This window comes from Loa loa, assembly GCF_000183805.2.
Source record: "Loa loa unplaced genomic scaffold supercont3.124, whole genome shotgun sequence".
In the NCBI taxonomy this organism is placed as follows: Eukaryota; Metazoa; Nematoda; class Chromadorea; order Rhabditida; family Onchocercidae; genus Loa; species Loa loa.
Window position 1 is genome coordinate 148,464 of NW_018108304.1, and position 16,757 is coordinate 165,220.

The 16,757-nt window shown below is 35.1% G+C and overlaps 3 protein-coding genes across 3 annotated transcripts in view; 2 read left to right on the forward strand and 1 right to left on the reverse strand.

Annotated features, from left to right (window-relative positions):
- Window positions 1-1,654: 1,654 nt before the first annotated feature.
- Window positions 1,655-4,922, forward strand: LOAG_06729 (variant SH3 domain-containing protein; the record flags this gene model as incomplete). The annotated part of the gene is made up of 8 exons (XM_020447230.1): window positions 1,655-1,737; window positions 2,135-2,190; window positions 2,379-2,491; window positions 2,586-2,672; window positions 2,907-3,070; window positions 3,411-3,616; window positions 3,929-4,324; window positions 4,560-4,922. 8 exons carry the CDS (start codon window positions 1,655-1,657, stop codon window positions 4,694-4,696), a joined length of 1,242 nt encoding a protein of 413 aa, XP_020302516.1. The 3' UTR covers window positions 4,697-4,922.
- Window positions 4,923-6,236: 1,314 nt separating this feature from the next.
- Window positions 6,237-8,903, forward strand: LOAG_06730 (PAN domain-containing protein). The gene is made up of 6 exons (XM_020447231.1): window positions 6,237-6,579; window positions 7,186-7,382; window positions 7,771-7,882; window positions 8,026-8,147; window positions 8,271-8,393; window positions 8,603-8,903. Exons 1-6 carry the CDS (start codon window positions 6,528-6,530, stop codon window positions 8,840-8,842), a joined length of 846 nt encoding a protein of 281 aa, XP_020302517.1. The 5' UTR covers window positions 6,237-6,527; the 3' UTR covers window positions 8,843-8,903.
- Window positions 8,904-9,073: 170 nt separating this feature from the next.
- LOAG_17756 (tho complex subunit protein 2) overlaps window positions 9,074-16,757 on the reverse strand; it is a gene marked incomplete at its 5' end in the record, with an annotated part of 10,596 nt that continues 2,912 nt past the window's right edge. Inside the window, 24 exons of the mRNA XM_020450416.1 lie at window positions 9,074-9,262; window positions 9,374-9,440; window positions 9,565-9,632; window positions 9,701-9,783; window positions 9,856-9,963; window positions 10,273-10,457; window positions 10,548-10,815; window positions 11,151-11,327; window positions 11,485-11,590; window positions 11,781-11,884; window positions 11,986-12,114; window positions 12,188-12,342; window positions 12,625-12,775; window positions 13,035-13,155; window positions 13,511-13,686; window positions 13,927-14,091; window positions 14,170-14,349; window positions 14,467-14,584; window positions 14,678-14,808; window positions 15,104-15,232; window positions 15,459-15,555; window positions 15,693-15,918; window positions 16,135-16,306; window positions 16,470-16,548. Of these exons, the coding sequence (XP_020305910.1) occupies window positions 9,232-9,262; window positions 9,374-9,440; window positions 9,565-9,632; window positions 9,701-9,783; window positions 9,856-9,963; window positions 10,273-10,457; window positions 10,548-10,815; window positions 11,151-11,327; window positions 11,485-11,590; window positions 11,781-11,884; window positions 11,986-12,114; window positions 12,188-12,342; window positions 12,625-12,775; window positions 13,035-13,155; window positions 13,511-13,686; window positions 13,927-14,091; window positions 14,170-14,349; window positions 14,467-14,584; window positions 14,678-14,808; window positions 15,104-15,232; window positions 15,459-15,555; window positions 15,693-15,918; window positions 16,135-16,306; window positions 16,470-16,548 (3,226 nt within the window). The 3' untranslated portion in view covers window positions 9,074-9,231. The remainder of the gene's footprint in view (window positions 9,263-9,373; window positions 9,441-9,564; window positions 9,633-9,700; window positions 9,784-9,855; window positions 9,964-10,272; window positions 10,458-10,547; window positions 10,816-11,150; window positions 11,328-11,484; window positions 11,591-11,780; window positions 11,885-11,985; window positions 12,115-12,187; window positions 12,343-12,624; window positions 12,776-13,034; window positions 13,156-13,510; window positions 13,687-13,926; window positions 14,092-14,169; window positions 14,350-14,466; window positions 14,585-14,677; window positions 14,809-15,103; window positions 15,233-15,458; window positions 15,556-15,692; window positions 15,919-16,134; window positions 16,307-16,469; window positions 16,549-16,757) is intronic.

The window sequence follows — 16,757 nt, forward strand, 5'->3', positions numbered from 1 at the left end:
CGGTAAATACTACTAGGTGGAAAAATGACTGCCATTCGAAATACTGTAGTGAAAAATGAAGGACAAAAAATTAATGGTAATACCAATCTTGAGAATAATGTTCAATTTATGGAAAATTTGTCACACGAAAGTTCTCACTTTTCAGCGAATGTAAGTTTTTTGAATTCATATTATATTGTTGTTATTGTTTGCATTTTTCATATCTTTAAAAAGGTCATTAGCATTCTGCAGTTGTTGGTTTCGACTCACGTGCCTCTCTGATTGGATATATCAACGGAATATGTTGATTACCATTATCTTCAAAAAAAAAAAAAACAAAAGTGGAACGCGAACGTGGAGATCATTTGTTCAATTATAATTAACGTTGTTGTAAAGTCTATTTATGAGGCATATTTTTTAAATTATAAGGACAAGGACATATCCAGCTGTTTTCTTTTACTTGCGCTATCGCTTTCTCTTTGTGCTGTGATATGATCCTGAAATTTAAAAACTTATTCATTTATTGCATATTTTTCTTTGGATACATAGCTGCACAGATAATGTGTAATAGGTTCTTTTGGATTGGGTGCATTATGTTTATCGTGAGTTAATATGCTGTACGATACATTTTCACTTATTTTGGTTATAAATTGATGATTCCGCTTCATTATGTAATATAGCGAGTAAAATGCCACACAGATAACCACTGACTTTTTCGCTACCATGTTATACTTGAAGTTGGTAAATTCAATACATAAAATGCAAAGTTATTCAAACATGTGACAGGTAATCGAAACAGATGGCATCTGTCTTAGGTTTCGTGATCCAAAATTTGATGAAAGAAAACAGATACCTTTAAAAAAGGAACTTTTAATAGGCAGTATTGACAAGTAAAACGTGTAACAGGTTTGTTGAAAGAGTACAGTGGTGTAATTCAAAGTGATGTTTATTAGCAATTTTAATGCATTCCATTCACCGATGGTTCCCGCACTCTATCCATAGTTGTAGGTGAAAAAATTTGATTTGTACTCCTTAGAATTTAGTCTTAGAAAGACCTCTGATCTCATAAATCTCATAAGAATATTATACAGTGCTGATTTATTTATTTATCTCCTAATCTCGTCCAATCTGTCTATAACCGCGAATCAGTCACCGCTTGTCCTAATTATTACTGATTACACGTCACTAAAATGACAAGTAGTGACACAAAGTATTCTCACGTAATTGGTTCCAATAAATGACATTACGGAACACTCGCATCAATTTCACTTCCTAATTTCTCAATTCTTCTGAAAATATTTAGGTTATTCTGTATCCGCATCCGACTCTAACCAGGATTTAACGAAGTGTCGTATGATGTATCACACCCTTATTTTCACGGACCGGTTTAGTATATAATACGGTTGGATGACGTGATATTCGCTGTTCTTTCTTGTATCGCGACATTTGCGCCATAATTGGGAATACATATGAAATGGTATTTTCCATGGTATTATATTGACGTCCAGTGACAATTCCCAACTCTCGGATAAGATAGTGATACCTTACCTAGTTTTGAGCAATAGCATAGTTTTATGCTGAGAAAGTAACAGTTTTACGCTGTATTTGGACAGAATATGTATTTCAGGTAATAAAGTAATGAGTGTTGTGACTTGAACATCCGTTATCCAACGGTATGACGCTAAATGTGTTAACACATCAAAACGATATTCTATCTGCTTACGATGTTGTACTCAAATCGCCAGGCTATGACCACTGGTCTGTCTAAATCATTTTGTTCGCTTACTTAAATTGACTTAAATTCATTGACTGTTCAAATTCATTGAGTCTTTGTTCTGTACATGTTTAAAATCTCTAAGGTCATGTTTTAATTTCCAGTTCGTATAAAAATTTTTAAATCTAATTACTAATTTATATGAACAAATAACGCCTATGTCTCATCATATATATTGTATCACACCTTTTTAATTTTTTTACACATCCGTTTATGCTTTTCATTATAGCTCTTGTGGAGATGTAGGAGTCGATCTTATCGACGTTACTTGAAACGTTAACGAATTATTTTGATAACCTTTGAAAATATATCAAAAATTTATGGAGGAAATCTTTGAAAACACTTCTTTGTTCGAATTACGCTTTAGAAATTGCTTTTTAGGGTAATTCTGGAATATGAAAGCAACTCGAATATCATTAAGGTGGCAGATACTGGAGGTTTGTTTACTATGACAAACTTTAAGGAGTGGTTAACAATGATAGTTGTGTAACAAACTACTATAATGATTTTCTGAATGTGACGGGGCAAGTGTATTGCATATAGCTGTATATACGAAATGTGTGCTACGACCTTTTAATATGGAGCAAAAAATTAATATCCGTTTTTGGATGTAATGCTTTGATAGATGGTGGTATGGAAGAATTGTCGAGGAGCTTTGCAGCCGGAAGATTGCAGTATGGCATCGGAGCTGTCAAATGGGGTGCTTCCTCGAGTGCAAAAATCGTCCTTATCCAGTGGGTGAGATTTTTCATTTGTGTAACTTCATTGCTTGGATGCTTCATTCATATTTTCTATGATGCAAAGAAAAACTTCCTTAGAAAGCATCTTTCAGCAGGGTGAAGGTGTTCCATCGTCACGTTTAGTTACAACAGCTAATCATGGTACAGAACTGAAACGGTTCTTGCGCGGCGTACATGTGGTATGTTTTCAAGGAGATAATAGAAGAGTTTGTGTTGTTTTGTCGTAGTTTATTATTATTGTGCTTCTATGGAATATAATTATAAAAGATCTGTATAATGCTTTTGGATTTCATTAAATAAAATCATAGTTTAAGTGATGTTCCGAACATATCAAAATGATAACAGTTCGTTGATCGTGTCTGTCAGCATTCTAATTATGTCCTTCGTGGGTAGCTTTTTCTAAAGTGCTTCAGATTGTAACTGCTCGAAGCGAAGAAGATGTTGACATGGAAAGCATTTTGCGTGTAGTCGGGAGATTGCCGGGGGTGAATGAAGCTATGCCAGCTTTAACTGAAATTTCGCAATTCACGCATCCAAAGACAGTTGGGACTACCTATCAACCGGTGAAACCAAAAAAGTCCGCATTTCTCTTACATTTTTTTCTTTGTAAATATACAATGTCTTGACATGGAGGTTTTATGCAAAAAGATCTATGATTTGCTACTTTAATAGACACACAAAATCCTCATTTTTGTTTATCTCTTTATTAGGTGCTAGCGCAATGCAACTAGACTATTTATCGGTTTCTTAAAAGAACTTTATAATGCCACCTGTTATTTTGATCACGATCAATTACTTCGTTTACATCTCACCGGTTAACATGTTCTAGTTCTTTCTAAACTTTTTTATGGTCTCTCATATTACTTTAATGTTTCGACTTTATGCTGAAGAAATTCACGATATCTTTGCTCTTGCAGTGAAATCGATGCAAATGGCAGAGAAATTTTCTGGAAAGAAATAAGAGCGCAGGAGAATGATCGAATTGCTGAAGAAAGGAAGCGAGAAAAGGAAAAGAATGAAATAGCTCTTCGTGAAAGAAATGAATTAAGTGAAAGAATACATGCCCAACTGTGTTCAGAAGAAGGAACTAAAAAAACCAGTAAACCTTCAAATCCAGCAATGTGTTAGTTCAGATACTAAAATTTTTTAAAAGTAGTTTAAATGCAAAAAAAGCGTAAGAAATATTTGAAGAGTATTTGAGTATTTCAATTATAATGATGGAAGAGCTATTCGGATTTCATCAGCCGCTTTTATTTGCTTAAAATATTGCATTAAGATATTAAGAGCTATTTCGTATTTCAGTGTACTGAGATATGTGCGAGAAACGTTGATGATTGTTTGATTTTGTATCTGTGATGGAGAGTAGAATGCTTAACACTATTAAAAGAAATGAAATTTGAAATTTCTCATATGATTTGAAAACTGTGTATTTCAGATGAAAAAAACATAATTCGAGCGAATGATTTAATGCGGGTTGAAGAGGGCTTGTTCAAGAAAGTGTCGAATGAACCGCAGCAATGTATCGCAGAAGCCTATAAATTACAAAAGGTGACTGAAGAGCAAACAGCAATAAAACAAGCTTCAGGATACATTCCAACCGATGAAGGGAATGCTAATGTAATCCAAGAGAATGGTCTTGAGAACAGATCGCAGCAAAAGAGAAGTCAGCAGGAAGTTGGAATAAGCAGTTCTGTTATTTACCAAGCAGACAGAAATTGCACCCAGGAGGATACTTTGAAAGCATACTATGAAAGTGAAGTAACTCGAATAATGGGAGATGCGAAGTCGGCACATGGATTGCGTGTTATAGCTTTGTGGGATTATCAGGCTGGTAAGTTGGACGTTTCATTTCAAATTCTGTGACAAATGCTAAGCAAGCTTGCTGCTGGTTCATCGCGATGCAAGTTCTTATTTGTTGAGGAAACACGTGCTCTGAGATGAGAAATCCATGTGTTTTTTTCTGTTTTTTGTTTGAAAAATATTGTCATTTAGTGATTAAGTTTCATAAAGTATAAATTTATACTGGAATCTAATTGCCTAGAAAATTACCAATTCTTGGTTTTTAGCTGACGAAACTGAGATTTCATTCGGTCCAGATGATGTTATTACGGAAGTGGATCAAATTGATGAAGGTTGGTGGCGAGGTCGAGCTCCGGATGGTCAATATGGACTCTTTCCCGCTAATTACGTTAGTTTGTTGTGAGCAAGTGAGAGAGGAAGATTTCCAGTCCGTTTATCTAGTAAGACTTCCGTTTTTTCTAAAGAACTTTCGCTGCCAAACAAAATATATGTGAAGTTACAGATCACTTTAAGAAATGTGATACATTTCCTGATTTACTAGTCCCTTATGTATTATACAGTTGTCGTGTCTCGAATTCATTGCTGTAGAGGCTTTGTAGTTGATTACTTGCAGTTAGTTTAAGAAGTCGATTAGAAACTCATTTGAAAAGTGGGAGAACTTTGAGGTGGTGGAAGAAGTGATCAGTCTTTAGCTACTTCTTTTTCATGGCTAGTTTCTCCATCCATGCGCATACCTTATTTTCCAATAATTTCTTTTTTTTTTTTTTCGTTTTACCATGCGAATATTAGTTTTACTTTCTTATGCAATAATTCAGCCCAACCACTAACTTTCATACCGCTTTTTTTGGAAATAGTTAACCCTCATCTCTTTTGTTTTAACTTTTAAACTTCTCAATCTATCACTTTGCATACTTTTTTAGTTATCTTCTATATTTTCAATATTTGGTTACTGTTAATGGTTTCTTCTTTTCACCGTTCATTAGTCAGTTATGTCGTTCCTAGGAAATTCTGTTCTTTCATATTTTGCTCACTTTTACATGATGTCGAGAGCATAAGAATGGGATATATTCTCAGTGAGTTGTTGCGGTCCATTTGTGGAACCCGTTTGGAAAATTATCTTGAATGAATAAGTACATTCTGCCCATCCAAATTTTTGTTTATTTCTTGGGTATTGGATTTGTGTTATTATGTCCTTGGTTCAGTTAGCTTTAATTATTCTTATTACTCGGTGTTTCTGATGCAATGAATTAGAAGTTGCCCTGTGTGTTTCCAGCTCTTTACAGTGAAGCATCATCCATGTTTATGTAAATTCTCGATGTTTTCAATTCTCTCGCTCCTCATTTTAAAAATTATTGGCTTTCTATTTGACAATTTAATAAATGTGGTTTTTGTTCTTCATCAAACCTTAAATTTATCATGTCAACATCACAGTTCACGTTCTCATCATTATTTTGTTGATAACCTATTACGGAACACTCAAATAGCAAAGAACTGAACCATATGCTATGTATGGGCGCTACCTGTGTTTTAGGAATATCCCTAGAATAAAAAATTCAGTTCGACTTTTTTTATTCGGTTCCCTTGTCCGTAATTCGCTTCTTGTTGTTTGTCAGAAAACTCCCAACACTATAAGATTTACACTTTAATGTGCTGGATTTTGAAATTCAAAACCTTGAACTATACCATCCTTTAACAAACGGTGGCTAATGCGGTGCTCAAAACTGTTGGACAAATTTAACTAGCTTTTAGATCTCCAACCTTTCTGATTTAATCCTGTAATGTCGTTGGAATGATAATTGTGGAGTTAAGGAAATTTTTAAATTACCTCTGATTCTGAGCATTAACTGACTCAGATTTCATAAACATCCGTCCGCTTTGGAGATGCGAAGATATTGGTGATAAATATCGATACAATCATTAACAAAAATAGTATTACTATAGTATTGCAGGACATAATTTCGAAGTGATGGAACAGAAAGAGGAACGTGAACAATCAATTTAATAACTGTTAAAAGCGCAGTAGTGATGGGAGCACATAAAACATCGATCATTGCGTTTTCGGTCGTATGGGTGCATCTATCATGTTCGGTATTCTCTCATTTCCACTGGGAACACCTGTAGTTGTGTATGTACAAATATAGCATAGAGGAAGAGGAAAACTGAAACTGCGAATGTGAAATCGAATCGGGGAGAACAACAACGACCCGAAAAGACGACGAGGCGCAGTTCGTCAAATGACAGCGGACATTTTGTTCATCACCATATTTGCAGCAGCGGTACTGCAGCGTAAGCGCTATAATAATTTTACCAAAAATTGTTCATTACATAGTGTGATCAGTAAAAAAATTTTCAGTTAATCATTTTCATCCCCAATTCCATGCATGCTCAATACTGATAATCTGATTTGGAAATTGATGTTTATCTCTGAATTTCAGTTTGTTCTACAGACTAACTCATCATGCAAAATTTCATTTATAAAACATTACGATGATGATCATGATATAATAATCAATTCATGTGATAAGATCGTAAACAAAATTCTTATCATTTCTTTGGCTAAACCACTTCACTCAGTCGATGTGGATTCATTTGATGTAATGAAGGCTTTCTCCTATACGATATGCTTAACTAACGTTATAGATATGAGAGGAATTTGCTAACTGGAATGTACTTTTTGGAAATTGTCAAGAAGCACATTAATGCAACAAATCGGCTAAGAGTTACAAATTTAGGCTATTGCACTTTGTAGACACTGTATCGTTTTAAGGCTTTGAAGTACTAGCCATTGATGTTTGTTTTAAACTAAGAGATTTTTATAGACCTCAGTAACCCATTAAATTATTTTATTTTTTTGGTTCTGCTTTCAGTTTATCAATAATATTCAACTTTTAGCCGACGTTTTCGGAGATCACACAAATCTAAATTCATGTTTTGTTTACAAAAAAGACTATCGATTGGAACTGAGTGCAAACGATATCGAAAGTACGGAAAGCGTGGAATTCAAAGATGATTGCCTCAGATCTTGTCTTCGATCACTACTTTCCGGTGGATTCACATGTCGCTCATTGATGCATATGCCAAAAGATGAAGTCCGTTTTGCTTAAATCGATCTATTGAAGCGTGGGAGAAAAAGAATAAATTGAAAAAGGAGATTGTATAGGAGGTGAAGTGAGAGGAATTCAGATTCGAGTCTGACATTATCATAACATGACTGGATCCATTTTGAATTATCCAAGATCAAATAAGTCTTAATAAATTCAAGTCTCGCATTAAAATCCTAGTAATAATATTCTAATGATACTCGGTGGTTCGAGCAAACGATTTCTATTATTTTTCAGTCTTAAATCAAAATATAGCGCTTAGATTTGGATTTAAAATTAAAAGATACTTATTTCCAAAAAAGGATCTGAAAATTCAGGAAAGCAGATTTAATTTCTTAATTAAGAAATTTGTGGAGGCGTACTAAAATTATTTTAGGACTGTGTACTTACTGCACTGGACGGACAAAAAGCTCTCCGTACAGAACAAAAACCATCTCAGATACCTGTGAATTTCTATGAGAATTTGTGTGCCAAACTTCCAGTACAAGGTCAACGCAATGAAGTTTAAAATTATATTCCACATAGCAAACAGTAATGTTGAACCCTATTCCTAAATGGTCTATAGTTATGCACTATGTTCTCCAAAAAAGTAAAATACCGACGACTTTTCCATGACGATAGAGAATTGCAGGTGGCATTGTTGAAGGATTGCTGAGAGGTTTTCGAGGTGGTGATGGTATGATCAAGCTGACGCAAATTCAAGGATCTAATCCGTCGGTACTCGTCATTCTAGATGGCGTTCATGAAAAAACGGTCCGATTTTTGATTTTGCACTTTGCTTTTGATGGTATTGAAACACTTTTTTAGTATGTAGAAGATGGTGAAGATCCCTCAGGATCTCCAGTGCTTTTCGCCGGTGTAGTATATTTTCTTCAGGATTTTGACATCACTTACCATGAGAACGAAATTAAGGATTGTTTCAAAATGACTGCGGACGAGAAGGAGAGTGGGAAGAAGCTGATAACTCTGGATTCCGACAGTGCGGGAATGGCTATTCAGGTAATTGAACTTCTATTTGACATTTGAAAAAGCCTCTAAACTGGTGGAATTGGCAGACGTACTGACGAAATAAAGTTAAGAATCACGGGTGAAAAGCCTGAAACTTGACAGACTCGATTATTCCTTTTCCAAGATGGGGACAAAATTTCTTTTCCAAAATTTCTTTCCAAAATTTCTCGTAAAATATTTTCAAAAAATTCAAATTAAAGCCATGGACCGAAATCGAATTTGATATACTCAACGATTCAGTTCTTAATAAAACGATTACTGTCGCGGAGGTAACCACCGGTGAAGTGATCTTGTGTGGAAAATTAAAAGTGAAAGGGAGTAGAGATGAGTGGGAAAAGGCCAAAAATGGTACACAAAGGCCTAACAAAATTTGTTTAACTGGTATAATTTGTATTCTGGTGAATATTTTCATACAAATTCATTACCTGGTTTCGATTTAAGAATTGCACATAAAACTTTATACAGAGATTTGAGTTTGACAAATCATCCAGTGAAGTAATATCACTGCAAGCAATAGCACCAACAATAAAAAAATTGTCCCGTCATATAATTATATCCACTAAAGAAGTTAGGCTTATAAGGTGCTTTGAAATCGAGCAGGTATCCAGACTAAGCTTGGGTGACTTCTGCTTGCTATAAGTGATAAAAAGGATCACTCTCATCTCAATGTAGGCACCTCAGCACCAAAATCTGGTAAATCTATAGCAGCTACAATCTAATCTTTCCATCCGAATTAACCTCATCCAATTTCCCATCCTTCGTAGCGACAACTAAACAATAATTCAAATTGATGCAAAACATGTTAATGAACCACTAAAATTGATGTGTACTATCTCGAACGATCATAGCTTGCCGTTGTCCTAAAACAAAGATAAATCATTGCAAAATAAGCTCATGTGGAAACTAAACAATATTATGTTCTTGATATGAAGTAAAAGCAACATTAATGGAACCACATTTGAACAACTTACGTCCGATGTGCATCACGTCTGTGTCGCGTTGTACGAGTGGACGGCGACATTTCGGAAGATTTCGTGCCTGGAAATTAGATGAAAGTAAAAAAAAGGATATTAAGTTGACGTATTGCGAATGTTACAAAAAAAAAAAAAAAAATGCACCAGTATATGTAAGTGAAACTGCATAAACAGAGTTAATGCCTTACCCTTCGATTCTGCACTTCGGTCCGAGCCACTGCTACCCTCGTTTCGCGCTACCTTTACATTTCCATCACTGAAAACAATTTTCTCGGCTATGAAACAATTTACTTCTAAATTTTAAAGATATGACGAATTGCCTACCTATCCGCCGATTCCGCAGGTCGTTTCCATGCTCTCTCCCGCGTTTTTAAATGATCGTCCGGAGTCTTTCCCTTTCCACGGGTCTGTAAAGCATGAGAGCTAGTAATCGGATCAGTATTTGTAATTGACGCACATATAAGTTAAGCAAGAAATACCAAAGTCGATGTAACAGACTCCCGCTTACGTTCCCTTTTTTCTTCTGTTCTCGTTCTCTCTTTCTCCCTCCTCGGTGCCTCGTCTTCCACTCCTTTATTACCTCGGGTCTGTAAAAAAATTGACTGAAGAAAGATTCAAACTAATAAGTACTAATAAAAAGACACAAAACAACTGAAAATGAGAATGATGAATGGATCGTTTAATCAAGCAACATAATGGTTGTGTAGATTGGACAACGGAACAAACGGAGAAACAAAATGTAGGTGAAGAAATACAGTTATCAGTGGTTACCTTTCACTTTGATAAACAAAATTATGAAAAGTAGAAGCACGCCTAAACGTAACCTAAGCACTTTAACAGAAAAAACTAAAATGAATGAACAACATCAACCGAATGCTTTTTAGAAAATCACCCACTTTTTTGTGAGAGGGAAGAGTTTCCGAGTGAGAATTTGATGGTGGTGAACCCACTTCACCCTCTTCCATTTTTAGCTCTTCTTTTTCCCGGTGTCCTTCCTTTCTAATTTCGCTACGACGTAATTGCGACTCCTCGTTACCCCTCTGGGCTTGCAGTTGCGATCGATCCTCTCCATCGAAAACTTCTGGAAAGGCTTAAAGCTTTTATGAGTATGATCAAGAATAAACAATTGTAAGAATGAATAATGAAAAGAACAAAACTAATCAGTAATTACTTAGTTTTTTCTTTGCTATGAGTTCAGCAGGAGGTGGCTCCGAAGGTTTCCGTTTTTCATCAACTGCAACTGGAAGTTTGCGCAGCTCTGCTGCTCCATTGGTCGGCCTTCGAAGTTCAGTAGTATTCCCCTCCGCGGAGTTTTTCTGTTTGCTTAACTCACTAATTTCCATAGCTGAACTTTTTGTTGCAGCTTTTACATTCGCAGTTCCATTTGCATTTCTCGTTGCACCTGCACGCGTTGTCTTCTTTGTTATATCAGTTAGCCGCTACAAAGTTGGCATGTCCATAAAGATAATAACATGAACAAAGAAGTTCTTGAAAATTCCAAAAAAAGTTAATTCATAAGAATGGATTTTAAACAACCTTAGATTCTGGTGACGCATCATACGATATGATGCCATAATTAAGTGAAAACAGGGTTTGTATAAATAAAATTTACTGAAGTAAATGCTAATTCACTCAAAGGTTAGATTGTTGATGGTTATAACTTACAACTTTATCTGAACTAAAATGGATATAACATTAATCCAATAAATTTTAGACTCTAAACCAAGATTTTGAAACACCTTAACTTGGAGATTTAAAAAAGAAAAATGGTTACATTATGGAATTGCGATTCGGTATATGTATGTGTTTTGCGCATTCGTAAATGACCTGCATACGAGGCGGCCATCAAAGATAGGTCATCTCTACGACCCTTCTCCATCTCATGCACTTTGTTCACGGTCCTTTCAATGTTTGCGATGTGGTTTTCGATTAGTGGGAAATATGCCAACATCTAAAATATCTATAAGTCTGAATGCACAAAGCTCGTTAGTCATGATCAACTAGAAAAGCAAATGTAGAAATCACTATCTCCAATTTTATTTTACTCTCTCCAACATACAGTCGTCCTCTCCCAGAAGTTTGACAGATAAATAAGGAGAATTTTTCACCTTAATCATGACAATTAAACAATTTCTCATCATTACATAGTTTGAACCATCCAAAATTCCGAGACATGATCGAGTCATTCTGTACTGCCATTTATGACACAGAGTTCTAAAAACATCATTTAAAGAATTCTAAACTTCATTAAAAACTGCAACGAAATGTGATTTTCAATCTCTTTGCAAAAAAACTCTTTTTGTAAACCTCTACTTTTGTAAAGAAAAAAAAGCTTTTCGTAAATCCAATCCTCTTTGTAGAAAACAGTCATTCGCATGAGCTTACCAAAATTAATGCATGGTACCTGTATGATTCGTAATTCATTCCATCACTAATACTCTCGGCATTTGTTGCTTCTGGATTTCTCATGTGCAATTTGGTCATGAAGCCAGGGAAGCGATAACATTCCTGAGATTTTCTTTCTTGTAAAATTTCTGATCTATTTAATTCATATTTCAAAGAATAAAACAGTTCCCTTTATCCTTTCATTTCTCATTCAATAAACATACCTTATCGAAAATCACTTTATCGCCATGCCAATGCTGCACAGTTTCAAGTACAAGTGCTAGAAATCGTCCCAAACAATTCGCTTCATTCTCGGTTAGCGTAGCCAGTATAGCACCAATATCGTTGAACAGCTAAAAAGCATGTAACTACTGGCAGCAAAAAATCTGACAGAGGAATAAAGCAAATGCGTGGATGTACTGCAACCTTATCAAAGAAAAAAACAGTCTGGAAGAAGCCAGTTCGTTGCTGATGAAGTAAAAAAATAAAGTGAGCGCAAAATGCAGCATCCATATCGGTAAAGATCGCACGTGGCAAAATACAATGCTGCAGAAACCGTGCCATTTGCGTACCGCGAAGCTCTGAAATTTAAAGATTGGAATTTCTGATGTTTCAACTTAAATTGATATGTATTAGGACGCGATTGCAGTCAATCAGATTTTCCTCCTAAGCAGCCTGAAAAGCTAGTTGTCAAGAGATAATAACGCATTTACCGGTTCTATCGACCATTATTTTTATCGGTCAACAGTAAGACAGTGCTCCCAGTTATGCCTCAAAATTACATTCCATTCCTACATACCATGAAATAATCAGGTTACGGAGAACAGAGATCAATTTAATGGGACAAGAAACTACCCACTTACTTGGGCTACAATCAGCAAATAATAACTCCTTGTCGTGCCTCAAAATATTTAAAATGCGTTCCACATGATCACTCTGTTTCTTCAACTCATCGGTTAGTTTTTTCTCCACGTTACGCAACTGCTCTTCTTCTTTTGCTCTTTTTGTTTTACTCTAAATGTATAAAACTCCAACTACAATTCATTCCCGGAATTGAAGTCACAGCGAAAGGACGCTCCCAGGAAACTCACATACAGAATTACAGAAAAACATAGTTTAATTTGAAGAATTCATTTTCTTAATTGCACTCAAAATAAATAATTGGGCCTCTTATTAGTGGCGAACTCATCCACTATTAACGGCTTTTTTACTGAATGCTCGCAATTAATAATAAAGTAGGTTTGATATTACTACCAAAATTCTAATTTCTTACAATTTCAGCATTTTCAGTAACAAGAGCCAAAGATCTGCGAATACGTTGCAATTCTCGTTCATAAGTGGTTTTCGGAACAGAAATATCGTACATAGATAGTACCCAGAATATTGTAAATATTCTATAAACCAAACTCTTTCATTTATAAGACCAACAAACAACCTTAAGGACTTAATTTCTTCATTAACGCTCTTCGACTGTATTCTAAATTCAATATACAAAAAATTATTTTAAGAATATTCTATATTCATGTCCAAGAAATTATTTTAAGAATCCTGAAATACGTAATACATGTCGAAATATAAAATCAAGCTACCAATTTTAACAAAAAAACTTCAACATTATTCATTAATCAACCAAACCTTCACATACATCGATTAGACTTTATTACCGCTGTAACTTACATGAACTGTAACAATTTGTTCTTCTATTTTGATAAACACTACGATTAAAAAATGAACATGAAGTTTACTCACTTGGATGAAATGTCAGCCCAAATGAAATCAGGCAAAAGAGATCGAAGGTTTGATTCTAACTCGCCAATCATTTCATCAAAAGCATTCCGAAACAAGGCTAACTTGCGATTGGAATCCAATTTCATTTTGCTTCCATCTGATTCGCGAAATGACTTGCGGCTTTTGTCGAAATTACTCTATAACTTTTATTTCACACAAATTTAAATATGAAAGGAGGAGTCCAATAGGAAGACTCGGCAATTCGTTTCAGACTGTAGCAAATGCTACTAACAATATTCACTCAGTAAACAAGGCTGTGGTTGTCAGATATCTTTAAAAAGATTGTTTTAAGAAAAATTTACGACCCAATTTGCAGGTAACGTAATTGCTAGGATGGTAATGTTCTTGTCATGAAAATGTAAAACAAAGTAACAAACATAGACACGATGCATGAAGGTTGGTCTCGAGATGAAAAACGCTGCATCCACAGGAAGATGAAAGCGACCGATGAGTTCCCAAACAGAGGGCATCCGATTGCAATATTCTTCTTGTCGTACATTTGTACGCAGGAAGGAACCAAATTGAATCAAGGTTTCTTGACACTAAAAACTCTTAATTAATCTGAAACCAGAGTAAGGTGGAAATTGCTCAAAATAACCAAAAATAAGCTTGATAAATACCTGATCGAGCATTTGACCAGCAAGCTTCAGAGGTAAGTCTGGTGATTCGGAATATACTATGCACTGACGCTGTTGAGCAGTCAGTATGGATAGACCTACGATTAAATGTTCTTTGAACAGTGCATCACGAAGGCGTAATATAGCACGTCTATTTGTACGAACCGTTGAAAAAGAGCCTGCCTAAAAAAAAAAACTTGAAAATTTAGTTAATTTTAAAAATTTACGAGACTAATGAATTCATGTAACGGGCAAAATATTTTTTTTCCAAAACCTACAAACAAATGAACAGAAATTTACCTCCTGCCTCAGGGTATCACCTCCAGCAAGTGCTTCCAATTGATCTGCTGTTAATCCTGTCATAGATTCAATGCCGGACATATTTTGTATAATTTCTCGCAGAACCAGTAAATCGAAGCTTCAAAAAACTAGAATTTCTGACATGTCATGACCAAAATGAGAGTAAAATAATAACGAGACATTGCAGTTCAAATTTAAACAGTATTCATACCTTTTGTTGTTTTTCAACTGATTTGCTACATACTGCAAAACTCCCGTTAACTCAATGTTATACTTCAAAAATACATTTCCAACAAAAGTGGCAAGCGATTGCAACCACGGAGAAAGAGATCCATCTGATGCCTAAAACCAAATCTACGAAAACCATAAAAATGACAAAATTGAGAAGTATACACAAATGTTCTTGTGGTAGGAAAGCTACCATTATTCCAGTGATGAGGATGAAACGAAGAGGTGGAGAAGTCAGATTCTGAACGGAAATGATTATACAGGGATATGGAAGTCGAAATCAACTGATGTGCATTACCATTCCATCAATAAGAAACCAATTGGTATTAGGACCAATTATGACCAATTGGTATTAACAATGTAATTTGTGAGATACCAGACGCTTTATTATCCAGATAAGATTAGTGACCTTAAGCTGCTGCTTATCCGGAGCTGCTAAATGTTCAATGATACAGAATGAGAGCACATCAAATTCCAGATCACTGAGGAAACGTATCGATTCGACTACTGGCTCAATAAGATTTTCGAATGTTTGAATCTGCAATATATCACGTAAATTTACAGAAGTTTTAATGTTAATTTATTATGCAAAAACTACCGGTTTTTTTCTCTCATTAAAATCTATCTATACTGACAATGAGTTTCCAAAAAATAGAAATAAAACCATTCAAACTTATCACTTAACTTGTGAAACAGCAGTACTCGGTCCAAGCTAGAGTCATCCTAATCGAAGACCCTCGTAGAAACATAAAAAAGACTATCACCTGATCTAAAATGTAATCGAAAACAACTGCAGGATGTAGGTGGCACAGCTTTCCTAACTGACGGCCCATCATGCGCACCGTTTCCTTCGATAAACGCCTAAAAATATTCCGAATTGTAGAAGTATTCCGCATAAGCTACAGAAATAAATAAAGGTCGCTTTTTAGAGGACTCATAAAAAATGCAAAATGAATTATGTAAATTGAACCATTGTTTCCGTACAAAGAAAAACAAACTTCAGCACATATCTCGTCATGCCAAAAGTGCTTCCTCGGCAAATGTTAATTTGAGGATGACGCATGGTATGCACTGTTTTCCATCGTGCATATGTCCGATACCGTACTGTGTATGGTAGATGACTGAGTAACTTCCACAGCTCTTGTGAAAAAGCAAAATTGCCATTTGCTAAGGATAATGCTGGTACTAGGGTTTCATCGATGGCATCAATCAGTGCACTGCATACTGCAAGCTTAATTAGTAGTGAAAGAATCTCTGATTCCAAGCAGTTGATTGGAAAATTGCCTAAGAAATGCATTCAAGTAACAGCAATAAAACCAAGTGATATAGCAAGGATTTTTGTGGTCTTTGCAGCTTTTTGACAGTATCAAACTAACAATTCCTGGTTCTGATGAGAAAGTAACGATTAAAAAATAGTAAAAAAAGAAAAATTTTACAAACCATTGTCAGTATGGGTAGTCTGCGCCCATGTAGGATCTTTCTCCCTTTCTTCAAAGAACAACGCCATCAACCGCACTAGTTTTACAGCTGCTTTGGGTCGATAAGCAATATGTGGACCAAGATATGCCAAAACGGGAAGAACAACGGAGACCAGCTCTGACCAACTACCAACCTGAACTAAATATAAATATCGATGTGAAGACTTTATAAATAATTTTTTTTTTATTACTTTTTTCCCGACAACTAAAAACACTACTCTCTTAGCACTGGGAATTCTTAACATCTTTTTCATCTTAACAAAGTTTAAATGATTTTAGGAAATTACATAAACGTACAATCTCGAGAGAGTGAGTTTGAGCCAATGATGAACCCAAATTGAATGTACCGGTATCACCCAAAGCGAATCTGGATTTTCTGCAAATAAGTAACTCATTAAAACTGAACGTAAATTCCAATCTATTCCCTTAAAGTAATTCTTGTAGTATTGGTGGTTTGTGGCTTGTATCACTGCTATCAATTTCCAATTAACTGTATTTCAATATATATATATATATATATATATATATATATATATATATATATATATATATATATATATATATATATATATATATATATATATA